Source organism: Sapajus apella, unplaced genomic scaffold (assembly GCF_009761245.1).
Source record: "Sapajus apella isolate SASKATOON/1434 unplaced genomic scaffold, GSC_monkey_1.0 scaffold23, whole genome shotgun sequence".
Classification (NCBI taxonomy): Eukaryota; Metazoa; Chordata; class Mammalia; order Primates; family Cebidae; genus Sapajus; species Sapajus apella.
The window spans coordinates 2239437-2261666 of record NW_022436963.1 but is presented as its reverse complement, the minus strand read 5'-3'; the positions used below and the strand labels follow the sequence as shown (position 1 = coordinate 2261666).

The following is a 22230-nucleotide window of genomic DNA, read 5'->3' as shown; positions in this document are numbered from 1 at the left end:
AAGAAGAAGAAGAAGAAGAAGAAGAAGAAGAAGAAGAAGAAGAAGAAGAAGAAGGGGAGGAAGAGGAGGAGGAGGAGGAGGAAGAAAAGAAGAAGAAGAAAAAGAAGAAGAAGAAGGAGGAGGAGGAGGAAGAGGAGGAGGAGGAGGAGAAGGAGAAGGAGAAGAAGATAGGAGGGGACTTCTGACAACCCAACAGACCCCCACCCTTGCCTCACTCCTCTCCTATGTTCCCTGAGCTTCCCAGGGGTCCCCCAGAGCTGGAGGGTCGTGATGGCACTTGGGCAGTTCCACAGCTCCAGCTAGTGTTTAATAGGTGCACACAGACACACTCTCACACACACACAGACATACACCCCTGTGAGGCAAAAACTGGGCTTCTTCCTGAGGAATGGGATTCCTGACTGTGCGCCTGAGGTGTGAGTCCCCAGTGAAGCTCAGTGAGCATTGAATCTGAGATGACATTTCCTTTAATGAGTAACCTCAGGCCTCCAGCTTTGATGTACTGGTTTTCACTTCCTCCTTTTCCCCTCATCCTCCTTTGCCAAATTTTCTCTCTTGCCCCCAGAGCCAGCAGCCAGAAGGCCAAGACCCCTACTGACTTCACCAGCTAGTGAGCCCCAACAAAATTTGAGAGCAGAAGGGCCCATGCCCCTCTAGCATCACCAGGTAGAATGTGGGGGCCTCAGAACAGGCCAGGCCCCTCACTATTGCCACACTATGTCCCTTCTCACCCAAGGACAGGGCTTATTTGTGGGTGGAGGACTTCTTGAGTTCCATAGCTGGGAAAACAACAGCATCATTTGCCTATTTGAAAAACAATTTGCAGTTTACAAAACACTGTGCTGTCCCTTATCTCATGAGAATGCTTGGTGCCACCCTGTGAGGCAAGCAGGGTGGGAACCATTAGCTCCAATTTACAGATTGAGGAAACACAGGCTGGGGAGGATGAAGTCATTGCCCTGTGGCCACCTGGCTGCAGGATGGCAAGGCTGGAGGAGGAAGGAGAACAGGACTTTTGAGAGAGAACCCAGACAAGCCCTCCCTGAGGGGAGATGAGAGGAGGGGGTGGCCCCAAGTTGGAGAGGCACTGGCCAAATCCACAGCTTGCAAAAGACTCGGGAAGCTTGTTCTGAAATAAATGTGTGCATCGGTGCGTGGGTGTGTGCATATGTAGGGGTACGAGGAGGGTATGTGGGGGTGTGCGTGTGCATGGGAATATCAGTGTGTGCATACATGCATACATCCATGTGTAGGGGTGTGTTCATGGGTGTATGGGGGTAGGTGGGTGGGCCCATGGGCAAATGTGTGTCTCCAGTCTCTGCAATGTTGACTTTGAACTTGCAGAGACCAGGATTTATCCATCTGTCCATTTGTTTATCTAATATTTCCTAATTCTCCAAAGTACCTAGCAGAGAACTGACCAGAGATAGCTGCTTAAGAAACACTGGGGGGTCTTATTGCCACATCTCAACTTGGGACAGCCTTGTGCAAGAAGGTGACCAAGCCCAGATGCCTCCATTCACACCTCCTCTCCCACTGGGACCCCATCTTCATGGCAGAGCCTAACACTTCTTGTTACTCAAAACTGGAAAAGCACTCTGTCGTCCTAGAGATCAAACAAAGCTGGGATGTCTGCAGTGACTCTTGGAAACCAGGCCCTAACACCCTCCTCCAGCTACCTCCTCACCCAGGAAGGACACATGGATGGCCCCATCCAGCTCACCCCAGCACTGGGCTCTTCTCAAGTAAAAGTGCCCACAGTATCTCCATCTATCTCTCACATACAGGAAGCACCAAGGCTACCAGCCTGGACAAGCAGTTTGCCCACCACCCCCTGCAGCCAAATCCCAACTTCCATACCCCTGGCCAATTAACCCGCAGCCCTGGCCAGGCGGCTCTGTGGCCTCTGCCAGAACACCCACTCTTTCCAGGGGAAGAGAGCTGACTTATCTCTCCCATCAACGAGGCAGTAATAAATTAAGAAGCTGAAGCTCTGGCTTTTGTGATAACTCACAATATGAGAGACATCAGCCCTACCGGAAAGGGAACTTCCTCCTGGAGGCCAGGGATCTAGTTCCTCTCACCATCCCTTTAGGGCCTCCAAGCCCCATTATTTCTACAAGCCCTGCTTACTAACAACAGTATTTTCAGACATTTTACAATTCTAAAACAAGACAGAAGCCAAAGAAAAGAAAAACAGCAGATTCTCTTTAGCATGAAGAGAACGATAAAATGCACCAGAAACCCATGCAAGTTCATAACTATAAATGAGGACAAGTTTTAATTCTGAGCTTCCTGGAGGTCTTGGCAAAGAAGGGAACCAGTTAGGCTCTGCTGCTTTTATTACCCCATGAAGATGAACACAGACATTCACTGAACATTTTCTAAGACAAAATTCTAAAAGGGATTTCACATTAAACCTTATATGGGAGAAAACCTTCTGGCAACACTTTCAACAGCAATTTTGCAAAAGTTACAGACAGACTCAAATAAACATATCTAATATGGATTTCCCCATGAAGACTGAAGCCAGCACATGGGCCTCAGCTATCGCCTCGCATGTGGGCCAGGAGTGCTGGAATAACATCACCAGACCTTTATTTTCTTGGGATTCCAGCTTTGTTTTGTGCCGGAGGACAGAGAAGAGAGGAGTAGCAGGGACCAGCATGTCTTTCAACACCTTCTCTCCCACCTAAGGGTGTCATCCCAGCCTCAGGCAAAGGCAGGCCAGGATGCTGAAGATTAAATAGCAGTAGCAGGTGCCCAACACCAAATCTCAGGCAGCAGAACTGTGGAGAATGTTATAGGGAAATTTAGTTTCATTGTGGGGAACCCCTATTCTTACAGAGGCAGGCCATGAATAAGACAAAGCACTCTGAACCTACCATATTCCCTCCTTGACAAGTCTTCAAGTCAGCCATCTCTAAGATCTCTCCCGGCTCGCAGTTATATGATTATTTGGGATTATTTCCCAAGGGAATCACATCTCAAATGATATGAGACACCACTGGAATAGCAGAATTCATTTTACAGCCAGTTTTGAAACCCCTGCCAGCGCTGCTGGCACCTGTGTGGGTCATTAACACACTCGGCCCTGCCAGCCAGTGTGACCCTTGCGGCTGCTTTGCCCACTCAATGGGTCACAGCCTCAGCTTCTGCTCTGGAAGATGTCAGGATGGGACTGGCCCTGAATTCAAAGTTCTGAAGCAGGCTTTTCCTTCTTAAGGCCTCAGTATCTTCCTTACAATCCCAGAGCCCCACTACTGCCCCGATGTCCCTCTCCCTTCCCCCAAGGGCACCAGTGCTATTTGGAGAGCTGGAAGTAGTGTTGTATCTAACTTTGTAGCCACAGTTTCAAATCAGAGCTGCAGACATGTGCCATTATTCTCTCACACACTCATTTTCCCAGCTTTCATAGCTCATTAAAGGAGCTAATGGAACCAATTTTGCAGCTATGGATGAGTTGGCCTCCTGCCAGATGAGACCTTGCTTCATTAAGTTCTGACCACATCCTGTCCTCTGTCTCACCCTGTCCATTTACCTCTCCTTCTCAAAGCCTCGGTTCCAGAGCGGGGGGCGGCTCACGTGATACCACTGACCCCAAATGTCCAGGCCCCACCTGGGTGCTGAGGGAATGATGGAGTCAGGCAGGATTAGCGCTCCCTACATGACAACAGGCTGTCCCTGGTGCGGAGCCAGTACTGTGCTGAGGCCACCTCATACGGTGCTCATCACATCCCAACAAGCATCAGCAGCACCCTTCTACCCGTGGAGAAATGTCCCTCTGGGAGGATAAGTGACTTGCCCAAAGCCACACAGCTGGGTAGTGAGAGTCAAGACTTGAACCCAGACCTGTCCCCTGCAGTGGGGACCATGTGACAGCTGCTTCACCCCTTTTCCATGCAGCTTCAAGGCTTGGAGTAGGCACTCATTCCCACAACACTGGCCTGGGGAAAACAAACTGAGAAGGCCCCACCACTCCTTCAGAAAACTTGGCCCACGCCCCTGGTCTGGACCAGGCCCTGCTGTTTGGTGGCTGTTACAACAATGGCAGCCTCTGGAGTTCATGAAGCCCTGCCCTGTACCAGGCATGTCACACCCATTAGCTCTTGCCCTTCAACAACTGTGTTGTTAGCCACCATTTTCAGATGAGGAAAGTGGGGGTCAGGGAGGCTATGCGGATTCTCTGGGTCACATGGTTTGCACATGGCCACCTCTGAGTCAGAGTTCTTTGGGAACCAGGATTCAACTTTCATCCCCAAGGAGGCCTGCCCATGTACAGATCCCCTCCCAACTCCTGCAAAGTGGCCCTGTCTGCGGGGCGGGCCTGGGCTGGGACTGGGACTGGGAATGCTGCCATGGGCACTCTGTCCTCAAGGATTGGGAGGTCTATGGATGAGTAGACTGGGATGCTTGACGAGGACATGTACACCTGGGAGAACTGGTCTTGGCTCCTTCTCTTCCCTTCTCCTTTCTTTCCAGAACCAGACCTGGCAGAATATGCAAGATGGGAAGGGCCAGCCCCTTCTGAGGGAACTCATGAGGAAGGAGGACCCCCGAACAACCACTCCCCTTCTGGGCCAAGGCCAGGACACCTGATGCGGGACAGGGTGGCAGCTGACAGGCTGGGAACCTCCATCTGACTACTTCCCACCAGAGTCCTGGGAGGGGAGGGAGGAGCTAAGGTTCCAAGTCTAGTGTCTTCTCAGGAAGCTCTGCTGATGGGACAGCTAACACAAGTTTTGAAATCATCAAGTCTTAGGAAAACAAGATTCCTCTGATTTACTAAATTTTGCTGGCCTTGGTCAGTCTGCTTCCTGCCAGCCCCAGACAACCTGGAAACAAAGGCTGAAATGCCTAGACTGGGGGATGGGAAGAGTGAAGGGAAATGCTTCTAGAAAGAGGAAGCTGAGCGAGGCTCCCAGGCAGGAAGAGGGAAGAACAGTGGGAACATGAGTGCTTGCTGGGGTGGGCTAGGGGGTCCCAGTGCCCCAGACCAGGGACCCCGCACAGCAGGACCAGCTGCGGCCACAGGGGTCCAGGTCAGACAGACTTGGGTGCAGAAGCCAAGTCTATCCCCAACTCTCCTGTGGCCTTGGGCAGGCCATTCAGCCTTTCTGAGCCTCATGGGCCCAATCTGGAAAGTGGGGATGGTGCTAACACTCCTGTTCCCAGGGAGCCATGAGGAGGGGATAAGAGCACATGCAAAGAGCTCAGACAAACGCAGGGTCAGGTGCACACTGAAGGTGTTGAGGGGCCACGACGGCACAGGTAAGATCCGTTTCCAGGTTTGCTTGGGGACTCCTGGTTTCAGGATTCCCCTGGGTCTTCCTGAAATGGTCTTACACTCCTCCTTCCCTGTTTCCCAGAACTCAGAGAAAGCGAGGTGCAGCCCTGGGGACCCAGGGGAGGCAGAATCCCTCCAATCCAGCAGGTCACAGAAAATGGTCCAGATTCTCAGTGGGGCAGTGCCAGACTCGGCTTTTCAAAGGTGGACCACCGGGCGCGGTGGCTCAAGCCTGTAATCCCAGCACTTTGGGAGGCCGAGGCGGGTGGATCACGAGGTCAAGAGATCGAGACCATCCTGGTCAACACGGTGAAACCCCGTCTCTACTAAAAATACAAAAAAAAATTAGCTGGGCATGGTGGTGCGTGCCTATAATCCCAGCTACACAGGAGGCTGAGGCAGGAGAATTGCCTGAACCCAAGAGACGGAGGTTGCGGTGAGCCGAGATCGCGCCATTGCACTCCAGCCTGGGTAACAAGAGCGAAACTCCATCCGAAAAAAAAAAAAAGAAAAAAGAAAAAAGAAAGGTGGACCAAGAATCTTGAGTCTACAAATCCTGTTTTGCTGTGAAAGGCTCAGTAAGGAAGGAGCTGACCCTCCAGGGTGGGGAGAGGGTGGCTGATCTCAGGGGAAGGACCTTGGGGAATGGGAACCACGGCTGAAAGGACAGAGACCCACACCAGGGAACTCATCCAGCTCTCAGGCTTGGCCAACTACAGGAGGGGACCTATCCTCACTTCTTTGTGGCAGTCCCCACTCTCGCAGGTAGCAGACACATTTACACCCCTTACAACTCCGCACAGCCTTTTGAACAGTGTCCCTCCTGCAAAGTATGTGGCCCTGGCCAGTCCCTTCACTTTCCTGAGCCCTAGCTTGGATCTGTGAACTGGACACCCACTCTCCTCCCACATGGTGCCTATGTTACAGGTGGAGAAAGAGGCCCAGAGACAGCTATGGCTTCCTCCCCTCCCCCAGAGGTTCTACAGTTAGAAAGTGGCAGGATCAGTACTCCCTCTGCCCCTGACAGGTGTGGGATCCCAGCATTCTGCCCACGGCCTTCCTACAGAGGGCTGGGGGAGGCTGCAGAGACCACTTACAAGCCCCCTGAGTATACACTTAGAAGATCCAGGTTCTGGTATCTTCCTTTAACTTCAAAGAGGAAAAAGGAATTTTTGTATCAAAATCAGCTACATAATCTGTGAAACTTTACCCTGGTTCTATTTCTTCTATGACAGTGTAAAAATAGGACATTTTCATCATAAGACTGGAACATTTTAGCTAACACAAGTGTTTTATTGTAATCTCAGAAATAATGTCCCATCAGCGGTCTCTCTTTGTGAAGAGACCCCTCACCAGCCATGAAATATGTGCTCCCAACTGGCCAATTGTGTAGCAGTGATGCCCACATAGCTGGCACAGGATTACAAAGGGCTGTGCCACCCTCCCTAGCTGGGGATGACCACGGCAAGTGAGGTCATGCCTAGGTGACCCCTGCTGAAGCACCCAGCAGGCCATGCCTCTGGCCAGCTCTGCAGAGAGGGGAACCAACACCCTCTAGCTTTCAGAAGAATGACAGCTGGTCTCTTGCCTGGAGGAGACATCACAGAGATGACAAAGGAATCGGAAGTGGGCGTGGGAAGATGCACTGGCTCACCCCCAGAGGCATGGCACAGAGGCTCTAGTAAACCTTCCATCTCCACCCCCCACACTGACCTTCTACCTCGTATCTGCTCAGCATCTCTCCCTCAACCTTTGGCTTCATTCACGTCCCTGCAGCTCCCCATACAGGCCTGGGTGAGCACAGGCAGCCATCTCTCTCCTCAGACTCCTCCCAAAAGTGCAGGGGCACTGGCTGTCCAGGCTTCTAGTTTCCCTCGGTCCCTGGCCCCTATCCCCTCCTGCTCAAGTTCAGCCAGATGGCTCCCAAGGCATCAACACCCAGCCAGCTCCCGGAAGGCTTCCCTAGTCTCTGATCACACCGTGGAGCCATAGCTATGAGGAAGAGGGGGAGGCCCTGCCCTCTAGGGGACCAGGGTGGTGGCCTGGCAGCTCTGAGGGACACTGCTTGTTCCTGCCATGGGAATAGCTGCAGTGACTCACTCCCTGTCTCCTGGGCCTGCCTAGGGTAAGGACACACCCTGGTGCTGGCTCAGCCTGACTCAAGCACTTAATTAAGGCCATGAAGTACAGCGGAAGGGGTCCCGAACCTGAGTCATAACCCCCAGAGCTCCTGTCCCTGGCAGAATACAGCCCCTGATGGTTCCCCCTGACAACACCATTTGCTGACTGGCATGGGAGAGGCATCCTGGGACACCCTCTGACCAGTCTCCATGCTATCCACTTATAAGAGCCACCCCAGCAGTGGGCAAGGCAGGCCCCCCCCAACCTGCCTGCTTCCCTGGCACTGCCCATGGTCACTGACCACCTAACATGTCTTCACAGCCAAAAGGAAGGCCCTGGCTAAGCAGAACACCCAGGCCCTCTTTTCTTTATTTTTTTTAGACAGAGTTTTGCTCTTGTCACTCAGGCTGGAGTGCAATGGAGCAATCTCAGCTCACTGCAACCTCCACCTCCCGGGTTCAAATTATTCTCCTGCCTCAGCCTCCCAAGTAGCTGGTATTACAGGTGTGTGCCACCACGCCTGGCTAATTTTTTTTACTTTTAGTAAAGATGGGGTTTCACCATGTTGACCAGGCTGGTCTCAAACTCCTGACCTCAGGTGATCCACCCGCCTTGCCCTCCCAAAGTGCTGGGATTATAGGCATGAGCCACTGCGCCTGGCCCAGGCCCTCATTTTGCAGATGAGCAGACTGTGGCTTCTGATCCCCAGTGGAGCTGGCACACAGGGATGAATGGCTGAGAGCCAAGCCTGGGTTCCAGCACAGGGCCATGTCCCTACTACGTGACCCTGGATGAGTTACTCTGCCTTTCTGAACCTCAGTCTCTGCAACCATGGCGTGGGGTTGATAACCCATTCTGATTCTGCCATGTTTGTACCTGGCATGTAGGAGGTGCTCAGCAAGTGGGTGCCTTTATTGCCATCCCCCTGTCCTCTGTGTTGCTGCCTGCCAGAGAGCACAGAGAGCACCTGCTAGTGCCTCTGCCACATCCTGAGAAGGGGGCTGTAATGTTAAATGAGCATCTATGGATAAGCTATGGGTCCCTTGTGGAGGCTGAACCCTTAGGAATGGGACAATGAGTGTGGCAGCTCAAGGGCCTGGTCCCTCAGGCCCCTGAATATAGCCTCTGAGCCTTAGCAGGGTAAGGGTGGTCAGGTGCAGGGTGCTGGCTAGAGAGTCTGTAGTGTTCACCCCAGCTAGCCAGGTGCAGCTCACACTCAGTTCTGCCCTCTGTAAAATGGAAGCAGGTTACACCTCACATCTTAGCCCTCCCAGACTCCCACCAGCTCCTCTGGCTGACTCTAAGACTCTTGATTCAGTTCAGATCTCAGCCCCATCCATCCGACTGTGGCCAAGGAACCCTTGGGGGTCATACTCTGCCTGGTTCTACATCATTGTCCCAAGCAAAAGTCTCAGACCATTGGACTGTAAAAGGAGACCCAACAGCAGAGACTGCAGCTAAAGCTGACATCCCACAAGCCATGGGGTTGATGGCAGGGGACCTTCTCAGGTTACAGCTCAGCCCAAGAACTACTGACTCCACTGTTCTGACTGCCAAGGCTGCTGACACTTGGTCAAGGCGGGCAGGAGGAGGGGACACTGTGAGTAGCGTGGGTATAGCAGACACTCCTTCTTCCTGCCCAGCCCCCACGCCCCCCCCCCGGGGTGGCGGTGGGGGAGTGAGCTGCAGGTTGACCAGGATGAATCCTCAGCACCTGACCTGACCCTGCTCTGTCCTCCACCTGCCCTCAGCCTTCCGGGCTGCAGAGAAGAGGACTTCAGGCCTGAAATACATGAGACAGGCAGACTGGTAAGGCCCAGGAGAGTGGGGACACAGCAACAGCAGGAAGAACAGGTGAAAAGGAGAAATGAGAGGGACGAGCAGGCAGAGGACAGGAAGATCACTAATGCCAGGAGGAGAAGGCAGCAAAGACAAAGACCTAGTCTAAAGAAAAAGGCAACCCTAATCCCAAACCCGCCTCAAAAACAAAAGCAATCTTTTCAGCATCTCCCGCCTGTCCAGTGCCAAAAGGGCCTCCTGAGGCTCCTTGCTCCCTGAACAGGAGCCTCATGTTCCTGCTCTAAGCAAAACCTCCACAGTTTCCTGCTCTAAGCAAAACCTCCCACACAGCAGGATTTTAATCACAATTGCACAGGGCCTAATCCACTTAGTTCCAAAAGGGCAGGAGGGTGGGGAGGAGCCCAGGACCCAGAGCTCCCTGCACACCATTCTTTCCTGTCCCTCAAGGGACTGGCTTCCCCAGGTGCAGGGCGAACCCAAGTGGGTCCTCATAAAGAGCAATAATGTTTCACCAACAAATGCACCCAGGCCACCCCAAATGAGAGCCCTGCCATCTGAGAGTGTCTGCTGGCCTGTGTTGTCTCATAGCATGAACGCAGGGATAGTAACAGTCACCAAAACTAGATCCTACTCCCCGCCATATATTCAAACCCGGGATTCAACTACGCCACAAAGATTATGGTTTTGCAAAGGATTATGAAACTACCTTTTGTCCGAAGTCACTTGGGGAGAATGTGGCAGAAAGGATTTTAAGCCCAGAGCTCTGGTCTTCTCTCAACCCCAGGTGGGGCCTCTCATCTGGGACCACACAAGATCTCAAATAGATGGAGGGAGAGCGTTAGAACTAAAGTTCTGGGAAAACCCCAGCACTCGCAGGAACTATGGTCTCACTGTCCTGCGAGCAGCAGAGCCAGCTCTCCAGGAAGTGCTCAGTGTGCACTCTCACAGCACAGCTATGCTTGGAATGCCCCTCTCACCTAAGGAGGTCCTCAGCTCTTGTCTGGGACTTCACCATTAGACATGGCAACCTGGAGCCAAGGGAGGTTGGGTGCTACAGAGCCAGATGTTCCAACCACTGCCTCACGCAGGGGTCTCTCATGATGATGTCCCCAGTAGAGGAAGATGAGGAATCTAACTCCACTCCCTCAAATGTGAAGCTCAGAAGAGATATAACGGACTTGTTGTAATGAAAATTGGGTCCTTCCCATACAGTCTGAACAACAGCCCAGGTAACCCAAAAGTCCCTGCAGCACCCTCAGCAATAGTGCTCTACCCTTCAAGGCCCTACATAAATGCCTCTTCCTTTACAGATTCTTCCGGTCCTTCCTCAGCTTCCCAAGCTTTGTCAGGACTTTGACACTGGCCCTACTGAGATCAGCCGCATCCTGCCGGAACACAGGTCTGCGAGCAGAACACAGGTCTGCGAGCTGGGTGTCTAAACACACACACAGATACACATAGACACACACTGACACACAGACACACACACGCACACATACCCTCTGCCTTCGAGCTGGGTGTCTAAACACACACACAGACACACACACACACACACACACACACACACACACACACACACACACACCCTCTGCCTTCGTCTGTCATTCACATCCTTCTCAAACCAGAGATCTGGATTAAACTGGCAACCGCTTCCAGGAAGCCTCTCCTAGCTGGCCCAGCCCAGATAGTTTCCACTCGCCCACTCACCAGTCTGACTTCCTGCCCACAGTGCTCTGGGCTTTGCTTGGCTACGCTTGTCTGAGACTCACAAGGCCTGGGAAAAGGCATACAACCTTTCTGAGGTGGCCTCTGCAGACATCATGGTCCTTGTGTGCTGGCCTCATGGGACTGCCACCTGTCCAATCACTGGCATAGAGTTCCATACAGTGATGAGAACTGGGCAGATGTAGGCAGACACTGGCAGCATCACTCAGGGCCCAGCTGGGGCTGCCAGGGCTCCCAGTGGAGCCAGAGAGGACAATGCCAACATTCTTCCAAGGGTCAAGTCTCAGAGACCCTCCCATGTCCCCACAGACTTGCATGAGGAGAGAGATGACTTAGCTGCTAGGACTCTGGCATCAAACTGCCTAGGCTCGCATCTCAGCCCTCCTTCCCACTAGTTGTGCACTTTGGGCAAGTTGTTGACCTCTGAACCTCATCCATATAATAGGAATGATAAGAGTTAGATAACTCATGCTGTGCATCATTGTGCACTGTGGACAGGGCCTGCCAGGCAGAATGCTCTGAAAAACTGTTAGCCATTTATGTGGGTATCAGGATCCACAGCACCAAGGCCTGAAGCCTGGAGAGCTGACATCAGCTCCTAGATAGGATGGGAAAAGATCCTAGAAGCCCCAGCAGAGGTGATCCTGAGAGAAGGCTGGGAGCGCAGCTTCGGAAACAGGAAGCAAGGTCAGCCAGGCACAGTATGAAGCAAGTCAGAACAATCAACCTCTGCCTAAAATTCCACTATTTGCATTTTGTAGGGTTTGATGCCCTCCTCAGGATCCCCATGAAAAAGCAAATTGCCCATCCCTGGCAGTTAACTCCAGCTCCTCTTTTCTTCCAGGTGAGGAGCAGTGTTGGGAGAACCCAGGGGGCAGTGAAACTATTTCCAGGGACTCTGTTATACGGGGCTGCCAGTCCCACCAGGTGCCTCCTGATTTGTTGCCTCTAACAAGTGGCCCTGCGAAGGCTGATCTGACCAGTCTGGAGATGGTAGGTGAGGGGTTGGTGGCTGCCAAATGAAAAAGGGCCTGGCCTGCCTGGCAGCTTCACCCCGCTTCAAATCCAGCTCGACAGCACCAGCCCCAACAGGCCAGCCTCACCCATGGAGCAGTGGGCACCATCCCCCTAGGGAGGGTGAGGCATCCAGGGTACTGGGCTCTGGATCCACTGCTTCCCAGTCTCTGCATCCATTATGTTCTATCTTCCTTTTGGTATTCTGGTTATACAGAGTCCCTCTGTCTACTCAGAGGTGCAGCCTGGACAGCAGGCAGAGGGCAGAAATGGTCTCATGAATGGGCATTTCCTTTCTCCCAGGAATTCCCCAAGAGGTCTGTTGGGGCAGTGGAACTGTTAGATTCCACTGTGAATTCCCAGACCTTAGAAGAGGAGAAATAGCATTTCTCTGTGGCTTATCTCTGAGCTGGAATCAAAGAACCCCTCTCCTGTGGAGAAAGAGCAACCTAGAAAAAGTCCAGCTCTTGATGCTCCTTCCAAAGCTCAGAGAGGTCAAAGCCTGGTTATTTTCATAAGCATTCATGAGCCCCTGATATATGCCAGGTTTTGGGCCCAGGTACTGTAAGGGAGATTTGAGTCAAAGGGGGGTATTATGGCTTTAGGAGTCAAAAAAGATTCCATTGCCCCAAAGCCAGGAACTCTGGGCAGCTTCCTAGAAGAGGTGACACTGGGGCTGAGTCTTGACAGATGGGAAGAAATTCCTCAGTGCTGGAGAAGGAAAGATGTCACCTAAGGTAGAAAAGGGAGGTGGACTAGACTGCAGAGGCTTCGAATGCCACAATTAGAGGCTCAGAACTATACAGCCAAATCCCTGTGTAACCTCAGATCCCTGTGAGATCCTCTCCTCAGGGTCTCCAGAGTTTACTTTCCCATCTTTCAGGAGAAATATGTCCTCTTCTGTGTTGTGCTTTGAGGCATCACTGAGATACCACATGCAGAGCAGCCTGGGTCCCGGCAGCCATCTGGCATCAAGGGGAAGGAAACTGCCCCAGAGACGGCAGCCCCAGCAACCTCCCCAGATCCTGGGAACCAGAAGGAAGATGCTTGCTACAAAGACTTGACCCAGAGGACTCTGCAGGGATCTCCTGGATATGTGGATCCACCACCCTACCATTCCACTTTCCTTAACAAACAAGGGACGAAGAGAGCACTGGGAGTCCAGAGGAGGTTCCAACATGCTTTAGGGGTCGGAGGGGAAGGGCTCCCAGCCCTACAGTCTAGAACACAGGGGCAGGAAAGAAGACCCTACCTGCAGACCCCATTATGTCTCCATAAGGCCTTTTATTAGTTTTCTTTCTTTCTTTTTGAGATAGGGTCTCACTCTGTCACCCAGGCTGGAGTGCAGTGGTATGACCAGAGCTCACTGCAGCCTCAAACTCCTAGGCTCAAGCAATCTTCCCACCTCAGCCTCCTGAGCAGCTGGGACTACAGGCATGTGCCATCACATCTGGCTAATTTATTTTTATTTTTATTTATTTATTTATTTATTTATGAGACAGAGTCTTACTCTGTCGCCCAGGCTGGAGTGCAGTGGCATGATCTCAGCTCACTGCAACTTCCACCTCCCAGGTTCAAGAGATTCTCCTGCCTCAGCCTCCTCTCAGTAGCTGAGATTACAGACACCCACCACTGCGTCCAGCTAATTTTCGTATTTTTAGTAAAGATGGGGTTTCGCCATGCTGGCCAGGCTGGTCTCGAACTCTAGACCTTAAGTAATTGCTCTCCCCCTTGGCCTCCCAAAGTGCTGGGATTACAGGCATAAGCCACCGTACCCAGTCCTAATTTTTAAATTTTATATAGACATGGAGGTCTTACTATGTTGCCAGGACTGGTCTTAAACTCCTGGATTCAAGTGATCCTCCTGCCTCAGCCTCCCAAAGTGCTGGGGCTACAGGCACGAGCCATCACATCCAGCCTATTGCTTTTATTTAGAGATTATAAGTGTCATGGTCACTTCTGCCTGCTAAGAGGCCAAAACCACAAGAGGGCTGGGCAGGAAGTGAGGAAGGGAGAAAATTCTGGCTTCTGCTACACCCCCCACTTCAAGCCCTGTGACTTACTTTGGGTCCCAATTTTCACATATGTGATAAAGTTTGAGGGCTGGGTCTTGGATGTGGTGGGGTAACTGATGTGTGACAAACCTGCAGGGCTATACCCAGTTAGAGGTAAAGCTGAAGGGTACTAATTAACTAGTTAAGCCTGGGATATGGCACAAGAAAGAGGTCAGCAGGAGGAACAGAAACCGAAGGACTGCCTGACCCATGCACCCTCTCCAAGAAAGGCAGTCCTCCAGTTCCTGCCAAGAGGACAGCAATGAGTGCTTGGGATAGAATGGAGTAGAATGGCTGCACTGGCAGCAGAAGGTGGTCTTGGGAGGGAGCCACTGAGTATGACTGAGGCCAAGAGGAACCAAGCAGGTGGTCCGCGGCTAAGGGAAAGCGAAAGAGGCCCAGCTCCCTGGGAGGGAGGGAGCTGCTCATCTAGGGCCTCCACAGAATAGCAACAGTTACAGGGACAGTGGCCACAGCTCTTCCTGTTGTATGAGTGCTTGCTGTGTTTCAGGCTTCCTGTTAAGCACTATCTGCCATCTTGGGCAACAGAGCCAAGAGGATGAGCATGAGACAAAAGGGCAGAGATGGCCTGAACAAGTTCAGGTTTTAAGACGAGGAAAGGCCAGCCTAATAACCTGATAACCAGGGAGGCAGAAAGACACAGAGCCCATGACTATTGCCTAGGCTGAGCTGGGGCAGCTGCAGGGAGAAGGCTAGGAAGATGCAAGGAGAGGTCTGTGACCCATCATGAGCTGGCTAAGCTCCCTAGGCCCAGGCCTGCCCATGTACTGAGGTCCCTAGGTCCTGGCCCTCCTGGGCAAGGGGCAGAAGCTATAAGTGGGGAGGTGCCACCTCCTTCCTCATGGCCACAGCTACCACTCACAGGACAGGTAAAATGTCTGTAACAGAGGTTGTGCTAGCCCAATATTGGGAGGTAGTAAATATCTACTTAGCAGGGTAGGGACTTCTAGGCTTGGTCACTAGGGATACTAAGAACAGGAACGTCCTGGAGTGGGAGCCCATCTAATCCATGTCCCCTTTGAGGGCCAATTTAGAGCCAGATCCTGAAGGTCCCAAGCTAGTAGCCCCAGCCATGCTCACCCATAAAGGGATACAGAGGGAAATCCACTCCAGGCCTGACCCAATTTCCAGTCCAGAACAAGGAGACCACTGATGAGGTGCTGTGAAAGTTCTTGCAGTCAGAAGTTCCCCCAAGTCACTCATCAGACAAAGCATCTATGGGGAAGGGGTTAAGTATACCCTTACTTAAAGCTGGCACTGTATGAAGCCACAAATTCTGGCCTCCCACCCGATCCCTGACTCACCCACAGCATCTAGACACCACAGGGACCGGTCAGAGCTCAGTCTTGGCCCATGGGCCAAAGCCTTGGTATCGAGAAGTGGTTCTCTGGCTTCACTCACCCAGACTGTCCTCAATCCTAACACAGGTGGAAGGGCTAAATGGTGCCCAGAGGAGGATGAAAACTCTCATTCCTCATCCCCTTATGCCCACCTGCCCTCAGAAAAGCCACTTTTTCCCTAAAAGACTCAGAGAATCCCATTCCTGAGACTCTGGAAAGCTCCCCCACCCCATTCGACTGCTGCGTTAGTGGGCAAAGAAGCTATACCTGGGGCCCAGCCCCACCAGTCCAACCTTGATCCTCTCCTGGACCCACCTGCATGATCCCCTCCAAGGCCACTCTGGGGAGACAACTAGTGTCTGTTGGCACTAGTGGTCCTGGGAAAGACACAGAGAGCTGGGCCCAGGTCCCTGCTCAGATGCTTTAAGATCATGTGCCTTAAATAAATCCTGTAACCTCTCCAGACCCATACAGGTATCAGGTCCCATACCAAGTGCTTTACATGGATAATCTCATTTCAAGTTCACAACAACTCCTTATCTTTCCCCATGATTAGACGTAGAAGCCTAGCTTCAAGAGTCTAGAATATCATCCAAGGTCATGAAACTGGCAAACAGGATACCTATTAGCCATATCTACAGGACTCTGCACTTGGACTCATAATTTAAATTTTTGTAAAATGAGAAGAGCCTTTGCTGTACTTTTAGCCTCCAGGCGCCACTATCCCTGCCATGCTCTACCTATCTAGGTGGCCATTGGCACAAGCTACAGATGAGTAAAGACCCCGGAGATGACAGATTCAAGGGATTCTGGGTATGGGTTGTGGCCCTAGGTCCAGAACTGTATGCCTTAAGCCAGAACCAGGTACCCACCCGTAGCATCCCCACCACACCCACTATGCCACCTATATCAGCGCGCCAGGTCTCCAGGGAGCCTATAGGCTGAGGTGGTTAGATGGCTGGCCCACCCTCTGCCCAGGAACCAGGGATGGGTCGGAGCAGGGTTTTTCCCTTTCAACATAGGACCAGCGACTCATCAGGAGTCCATCAGCAGCCTCCTGAGGCTCCACAGGTGCAATGGGCATCAGCCTTGTCCTCTGGCCAGCCCTGGGAGGCTCATACCACTCCAGCCCAGACAGGCAGGGGCCACAGGGAAGAAGCAGCCCCACCCCAAGCCTTGGTGGGGTCTCAGCTTCCGGCAAAGGGAAACAGATCCATTCCAGCCAGCGAAGTTTCACATGGAAGCGGCAGCCAAGCTGAACAAGTGACCTCCTTTAGGCCTAAACACGAGTCCAGCCAGAACCCCAGAGTCAGGAGTGGACCCTTCAGGACACCCCAGGCCTCAGTGAGGGCTCACTGACCTTCAGAGCACACTTCTGCCCAGTGCGCCGATGGAAGCACTCCAGCACCTTGCCGTTCACACCAAGGCCCAGCACCTGCTTGGACAACTTGTAGTCGTCTGTCACTGCGTATTTCTTGGGCTCCCGCCGCCCCCCCGGAGCGCCGCCCAAGCCGGGTCCGCCGGGTGCAACTGGTGGGGGCACAGGGCCCTCCTGCTCCTCTGCTGTTTCACCATCCATGGCCCCCGCGGGGCGCTCAGAGGCGGCCCCAGCCTGGTGCTTCCAGTGGCACCTGGGGGAAAGGGGAAGAGTGAGTCCCGCCCAGACTTTTCCAACACACCCCAGCCTTGGAGCCTCTGAACCAGGCTGGGCTGCCCGCCCGGGGCAAGCTGGGAGTGCGGGACGAACGCCTGAGAGAACAGACGTGCAGCAGGGGGCGGTGGTCGCGCGGCGGGATACAAGCGAGTACCGCCCGGACACGTGTCAAGAAGGGAAGGGGCCGAGCGCCTAATGGCCGTGAGGACCCCGTAGGAGGTCGCAGAGGCGGCCGGGGAAGGCGTACCTGGCGAGGGCTTACCTGGCGCAGCCCACCTTGCTGAGGCACCAGCGAGGGGCAGGGGCGGCGGTCGCTGGAGCTGGCTGCCGTGGAGTGCCCAGGGCGGAGAGTCGCGCTGCCGGCGCCCACGTGACCTCCCCCCCCCCCCCCCCCTCCACCCCTCCCTCCCCGCGCGTCATCCCAACTTGGGGCCCCGCTAGGTCCGCCTTAAAGGGCCAGGCGGGACCCGACTGGGTCCCGCCCCCGAGCCGGAACAAAATCGGAGGCGTGGCTTCCCGAGGGGAACCTGGAAGAAACAGGGACACCGGTTTCTTGGTGTCCCTGGAAACCGGTAACTTCCTTGGTTTCCAGGGACACCAAGGGAGACCCCTGTACTAGCAGGGAAGTGGCATCTCGTCGTTGTTGAATTCGCCACTCTCTAGCCTCTGGTGGCTCTGGGAGTCTCTCTAGCACTGGCGACTGCCCTCTTTTGTGCAGCTCCCGCTCATGCGTCCGTGTGGTATATACGGAGTCCTGGGGACCAGGAATCCCGAGCTGCCATTTGGTCAGATCCGCCAAACTTTTTACCTTATGGTTTGGGCCTTTGGCGTCGTGTTTAAAAAGTCTCTGCCTCCCATCAGAGTGGCAGACATTACCCATTAGCTTTGTAGTTTTGCCTTGTACATTTAAATCTCTACTTTATCAAGCCCATCTTAGACTACCTTACGTATTTGAGCCAGTTTTCCCAACACAGGCTGTTAACTCTCATTTCACAGATGAGGAAACTGGGGCCCCTGGGGAGAAAACAACTTGTCTAGAGCCATAGGGAGGGTGGCTGTCTCCTGGGACAGATCTGAACTACTTGGGCACATCGCTCCCCCAACCCGAAGCTGAGAGACATGAGCAAGCTGGCTCACTTGGGACTGGGAAGGTGCCGCTCAGGGCAGGGGCTCTGCATGGGCCTCTGCTGTCATCTACAGGCCATCTACAGGACTGCAGGTACCACGACCTCTGTCCCACTCAGGCGTCTCCCAGCCATCCTACTCCTGGCTCTGGAACTTGGACCCAGTGAGTGCCTCCCCTCAACCCCACTCGTTAACAAACGCACAATCACAGACGCCTGGGCTGCATGTCCAAACTCATCAGAGCAGGAGCTCTTGGAGAGGTGATCGTTCTGTAAATGAATGAGTGAGTGAAAGGGCGCTACAACTTATTGGTGGGTACCCACTGTGTGCAGATGTTCAGTGGGGATGGGGGATGGGGCTCTGCCCCTATTCTTTCCAGGCTATCTTCAAGCTAGCAGTGTTCAGTGAAGCAGGAGGCTCCAGATAATAGCCTCAGCTGACCATAGTGAACAGACCAGATGCTGGGTAAGTACTCTCTCTGGAATCCCCTGACCTTACAGAGACTGGAGGAGGTCACACTATCCTTTCTGGCCCACACTACAGACACACAGGGCAGAAAAGCCCAGAGAGGTTAAGTAACCTGAGGTCAGCAGCTGTCATGACAGAACTCCCATTCCAACTCCAAAGCACAACTTCAGGGCTGGGCTCTTATCCTCAAACCATGACCTCCTCTCCTGGTCCTTCCTGGCTTCTCACACAGCCACATATACAAACATACTCTCAGACATGCACACATGCACTCACACCTTTACACATGTGCACACACACATGCTCACACATAGGTATGTATATGCATAAACACACATGCATATAATACACATATACACGGATACACGTGCACATGTGCACACACACGTGCATTTATGCCCAGCTGGACTCAGGATTAATGCCCCTGAGCCCAACCTGAGAATCTAATTCAAGATCTCAGAGCCTTGGAGAAAGCCTGTCTGGAAGCTTCTACTGCTGGGGAGCTGAAGAAGGCTCTGCTCTCTAAAGGCAACTGGTTTGAGCCTGGTGAACCTGAGGCTGAGCAAGATGTCATTCCAGATGAGCAAAAGGCTAGGCAGCTGAGGGTGGAGGCTGGCTCCTTGCCCTAGCCAAAGGCATCTCACTGAATATTCTGTGAAGATGTCTTCTTTATTTAAAATGAATTTAGATTACAATTGCTTTAAAAATTTTATAATTGTATTTTTTAAGCTGATCTCTTTTTATTAAAATTTTAAGTTGCATAAGTAAGACTTGTTCATTGTAATTAATTCAAATTATACAGAAGTATGAAAAGTAAACAAAAGTGCTGCTTCTCCCCTCCCAGTCCCTATAACCAATGTCCATGCTTCCACAGGCACACATGTCCGCCACGTGGGTCCATCAGAGAGATGCCTTGCAACTACTCACTTAGCCCAGGAAAGTCAGAATATGTGGTTTTCCCTTAGTGGTCATGTTCTAGCATCCACCTGCCACATCCCCTCCACACTGATGGAAGGATTCAGTATGTGGGATGGCTGGACCTGGTCAGGAGTGGGTTTATGGTGGCAGACTCTGCCACACAGCCCTTCATATAGCTGTGTATCCAAGGGGACAGAGACTTTGAAATAGCTTAAAGTGAGAGTCAGGGCTAAAAAACTTTCTCTCTCTCTCTCCCTTCCTGGAGAGGGGAGGCTGTGCATGGTGAGAGTATGGAGGCCCAGTGAGCCAGACTTTGGGGAAGGCACTGCTGTGTATTCTTGTGATGCATCTGCTGATTGTTCTGGGAGGGAGGAGCAGGGGAATCTTGCAGTAAGGTCAATCCCTGGGATGCAGGGGAGGGATTATCCTGGAAGAATCTAAGATTTGGCTAGTGAGGGCATGAGAGAGGGCACCACTAGGTGGCAGTGTGGGCCCAGCAATCAGAATGGGGGCTTCTGGGGAGCAGCCAGGGCAGAATTAAGTACTAAGATGGCCAGAGAGACCCACAGTGCCTGAGGCAGGCACTTGGGGCAGAACAGGGGCACATCACTGTTCCCAGCATGCAGATGAGGTGCACAGTGCTGTCATATTCACACACACAAAAAAATAGTTGGAAGGCCAACACCCTTGGGACCCTTTGGTTTACACATAGACCACATAATCACTGACCTCTGTAGGGGATGCTTTCAAAGGGACTCCCATCGTGCTCTGACATTTACTGGCCTGGGGCAGAGAAACTTCACTGAGGACCTTACAGCTGGCTGTCTAGGAGTTGGTGGATCACCAGCACCCATAGAGAGATTAAGAGGAAGTGTGTAGGCTCTTGGCTTCAACCATTACTTGCCAGCTGGGAGACCTAGGGTATATTGTAACCTCTTCATGCCTTAGTTTCCTTACTTGTAAAGAGGAGATAATATGTGATAGTTGTTTGGCACATAGTAAGTGTTCAGTTGAATAGTCATGGTGAGGGGAAAGAAGTATAGTTTTGGTAGAGACCTTGCGATTTGGTCCCATAAGAGACCTAGGTTCAAAATTTTAACTCCGTTGCATGGCACCTGCAAGTCCTTTTGTCTTCATAGTAATGAGACAGTGGACAGTTCCTACTGGCAAGACAGTGGTGCATACAGGGGCCCCATACCAGGCTTTCCAGCTATCCCAACCCTCCAAGTGGGCTATGAAGTATCCATCCCCTCTACCCTCATTCCAAGAAACTAGCTTCTGACCAACTCAGGAGGGGGCTGTCAGGGTTACATTCATGAAGCCCCACTTCCCTTCAGGAAAGCTACAGAGAAGTGGCTGCCCTGAAGTCTGAAACTTAACCATTTTTTCCCCAGTTTCACAGGGTTTTGCTTTCAGATCTCTTTGCCCTCTGCCATTCTGGGCAGAGTAAGGTGAGCCCTGTCTGCCCTGGATGCTATCGTTCAGGCCCTTCAACACCACGAGGGGCCTGTCATCCCTGCCCAGGATCTCAAAGCTAGCCTTCTTTCTGGGCACCTCCGGGGCACACACTGGGAGGGGGGTAGGGGTGGGGTAGTAGACCCTGCGACCTCTCCCAATCCCACAGTTCTTCTGGCCCAAGGGTTTGGAGAAGATTCACATAGACCCTATAGTCCTTCAAGATGCTCCATAGTGAATCCAGTGAACTGAAAAAAGGTGGAGAGTCCTGGTAGGAGTGTGGGCTTCTGATTCAGAGCTGGGATCAAGCTCTTACCCTGTCATTTCCTAGCATTTGTTCCCTGGGCCTCTGTCTTCCTTCTTCTTAAAGGGAGTAACACCAGTTGTAGAGGACCAAATGCATCAAGTTCTCCCTGTAGATAAGAGGGAGTGTTACTCTGATGCCCTCACCACCCGGCCCAACCTCTATCACCCTACTCCCAGATTATCGCTGGATGTTTTGAGCTACAGGACTCTCTCTTCAGCATTTTGTGTGTGGTGGTTGGGGGGAGGTGGGGGGAAGTCCACCAACCCAGAGTCCGGGTCATCTGGGGCTGTCTATGCTTGCTTCCTCAAATCTGTAGTCTCTTCTCCCCTGACTGGCAGGGCCGGCCAGAAACCAGTGCCAGCCAATACTGGATGGTCTGCCTGATTCGAAAAGTTGGGATTTGCTTTCTCCTTCAACTCTTTCAACGAAAACGTTCTTGTCTGGATCGTTCTGGTTGTGGTGGCCGCCGGCTTGACCCTCAGAAATGAGAGTGGACCTACTCATTTTAGGAGCCGTCCTCTGCACCCCGCCCTGCCCCAAGTCCCGCTCCAGACCTCGCCCATGCCACCCAATCCGACACCCGTCACAGAGAGTCCTAGGGTCCAGGAGCGGCCGTCCCAACACGGGGCACTTGCACACGCTGACAGACTTCCTTGGGGGAGCGGTTAGCAGGGAGGACAAGCCAGGGACTCCACCCCCGCCCTGCCACGGGTTCCAAGGCGAGATAAGGGGGCCCTTCCCCAATGACGCAGAATGCCAGAAGGCAATCTGGGAGCGGGTTGCCTAGCCCTGGCGGCTCCTTAACTTCTCTTCCCTGCTGATCTCTCAGACCTGCCCCGCTGGGTAGCGTCAGTCCCGGGTCTACGCGCTGCTATTGGCCCTTCCCGGCCACTCGGCTCCACCCTCAGCGTCGCGATTGGTCGGCTCTCCGGGCCCCGCCC

General features: G+C 52.8%; 1 protein-coding gene and 1 long non-coding RNA gene across 6 annotated transcripts in view; both read right to left on the bottom strand.

Moving 5' to 3' along the window:
- LOC116559346 overlaps window positions 1–5533 on the bottom strand; it is a 9711-nt gene extending 4178 nt beyond the window's left edge. The window contains exons 1-2 of the long non-coding RNA XR_004272429.1: window positions 5501–5533; window positions 480–486 (exon numbers count right to left, since the gene is read on the bottom strand). This is a non-coding gene — a long non-coding RNA (uncharacterized LOC116559346). The remainder of the gene's footprint in view (window positions 1–479; window positions 487–5500) is intronic.
- Window positions 1–17418, bottom strand: part of MAPKAPK3 (MAPK activated protein kinase 3) — a 31775-nt gene extending 14357 nt beyond the window's left edge. Inside the window, exons 1-2 of one of the 5 annotated variants that reach the window (XM_032289999.1) lie at window positions 17279–17418; window positions 16723–16993 (exon numbers count right to left, since the gene is read on the bottom strand). In XM_032289999.1, coding sequence (XP_032145890.1) covers window positions 16723–16941 — 219 coding nt within the window. In that variant the 5' untranslated portion in view covers window positions 16942–16993; window positions 17279–17418. Of the gene's footprint in view, window positions 1–16722; window positions 16994–17278 lie in introns of those variants that run through there. The other 4 variants (XM_032290000.1, XM_032290002.1, XM_032290001.1 and 1 more) reach the window with 4 other exon arrangements.
- Window positions 17419–22230: the final 4812 nt, after the last annotated feature.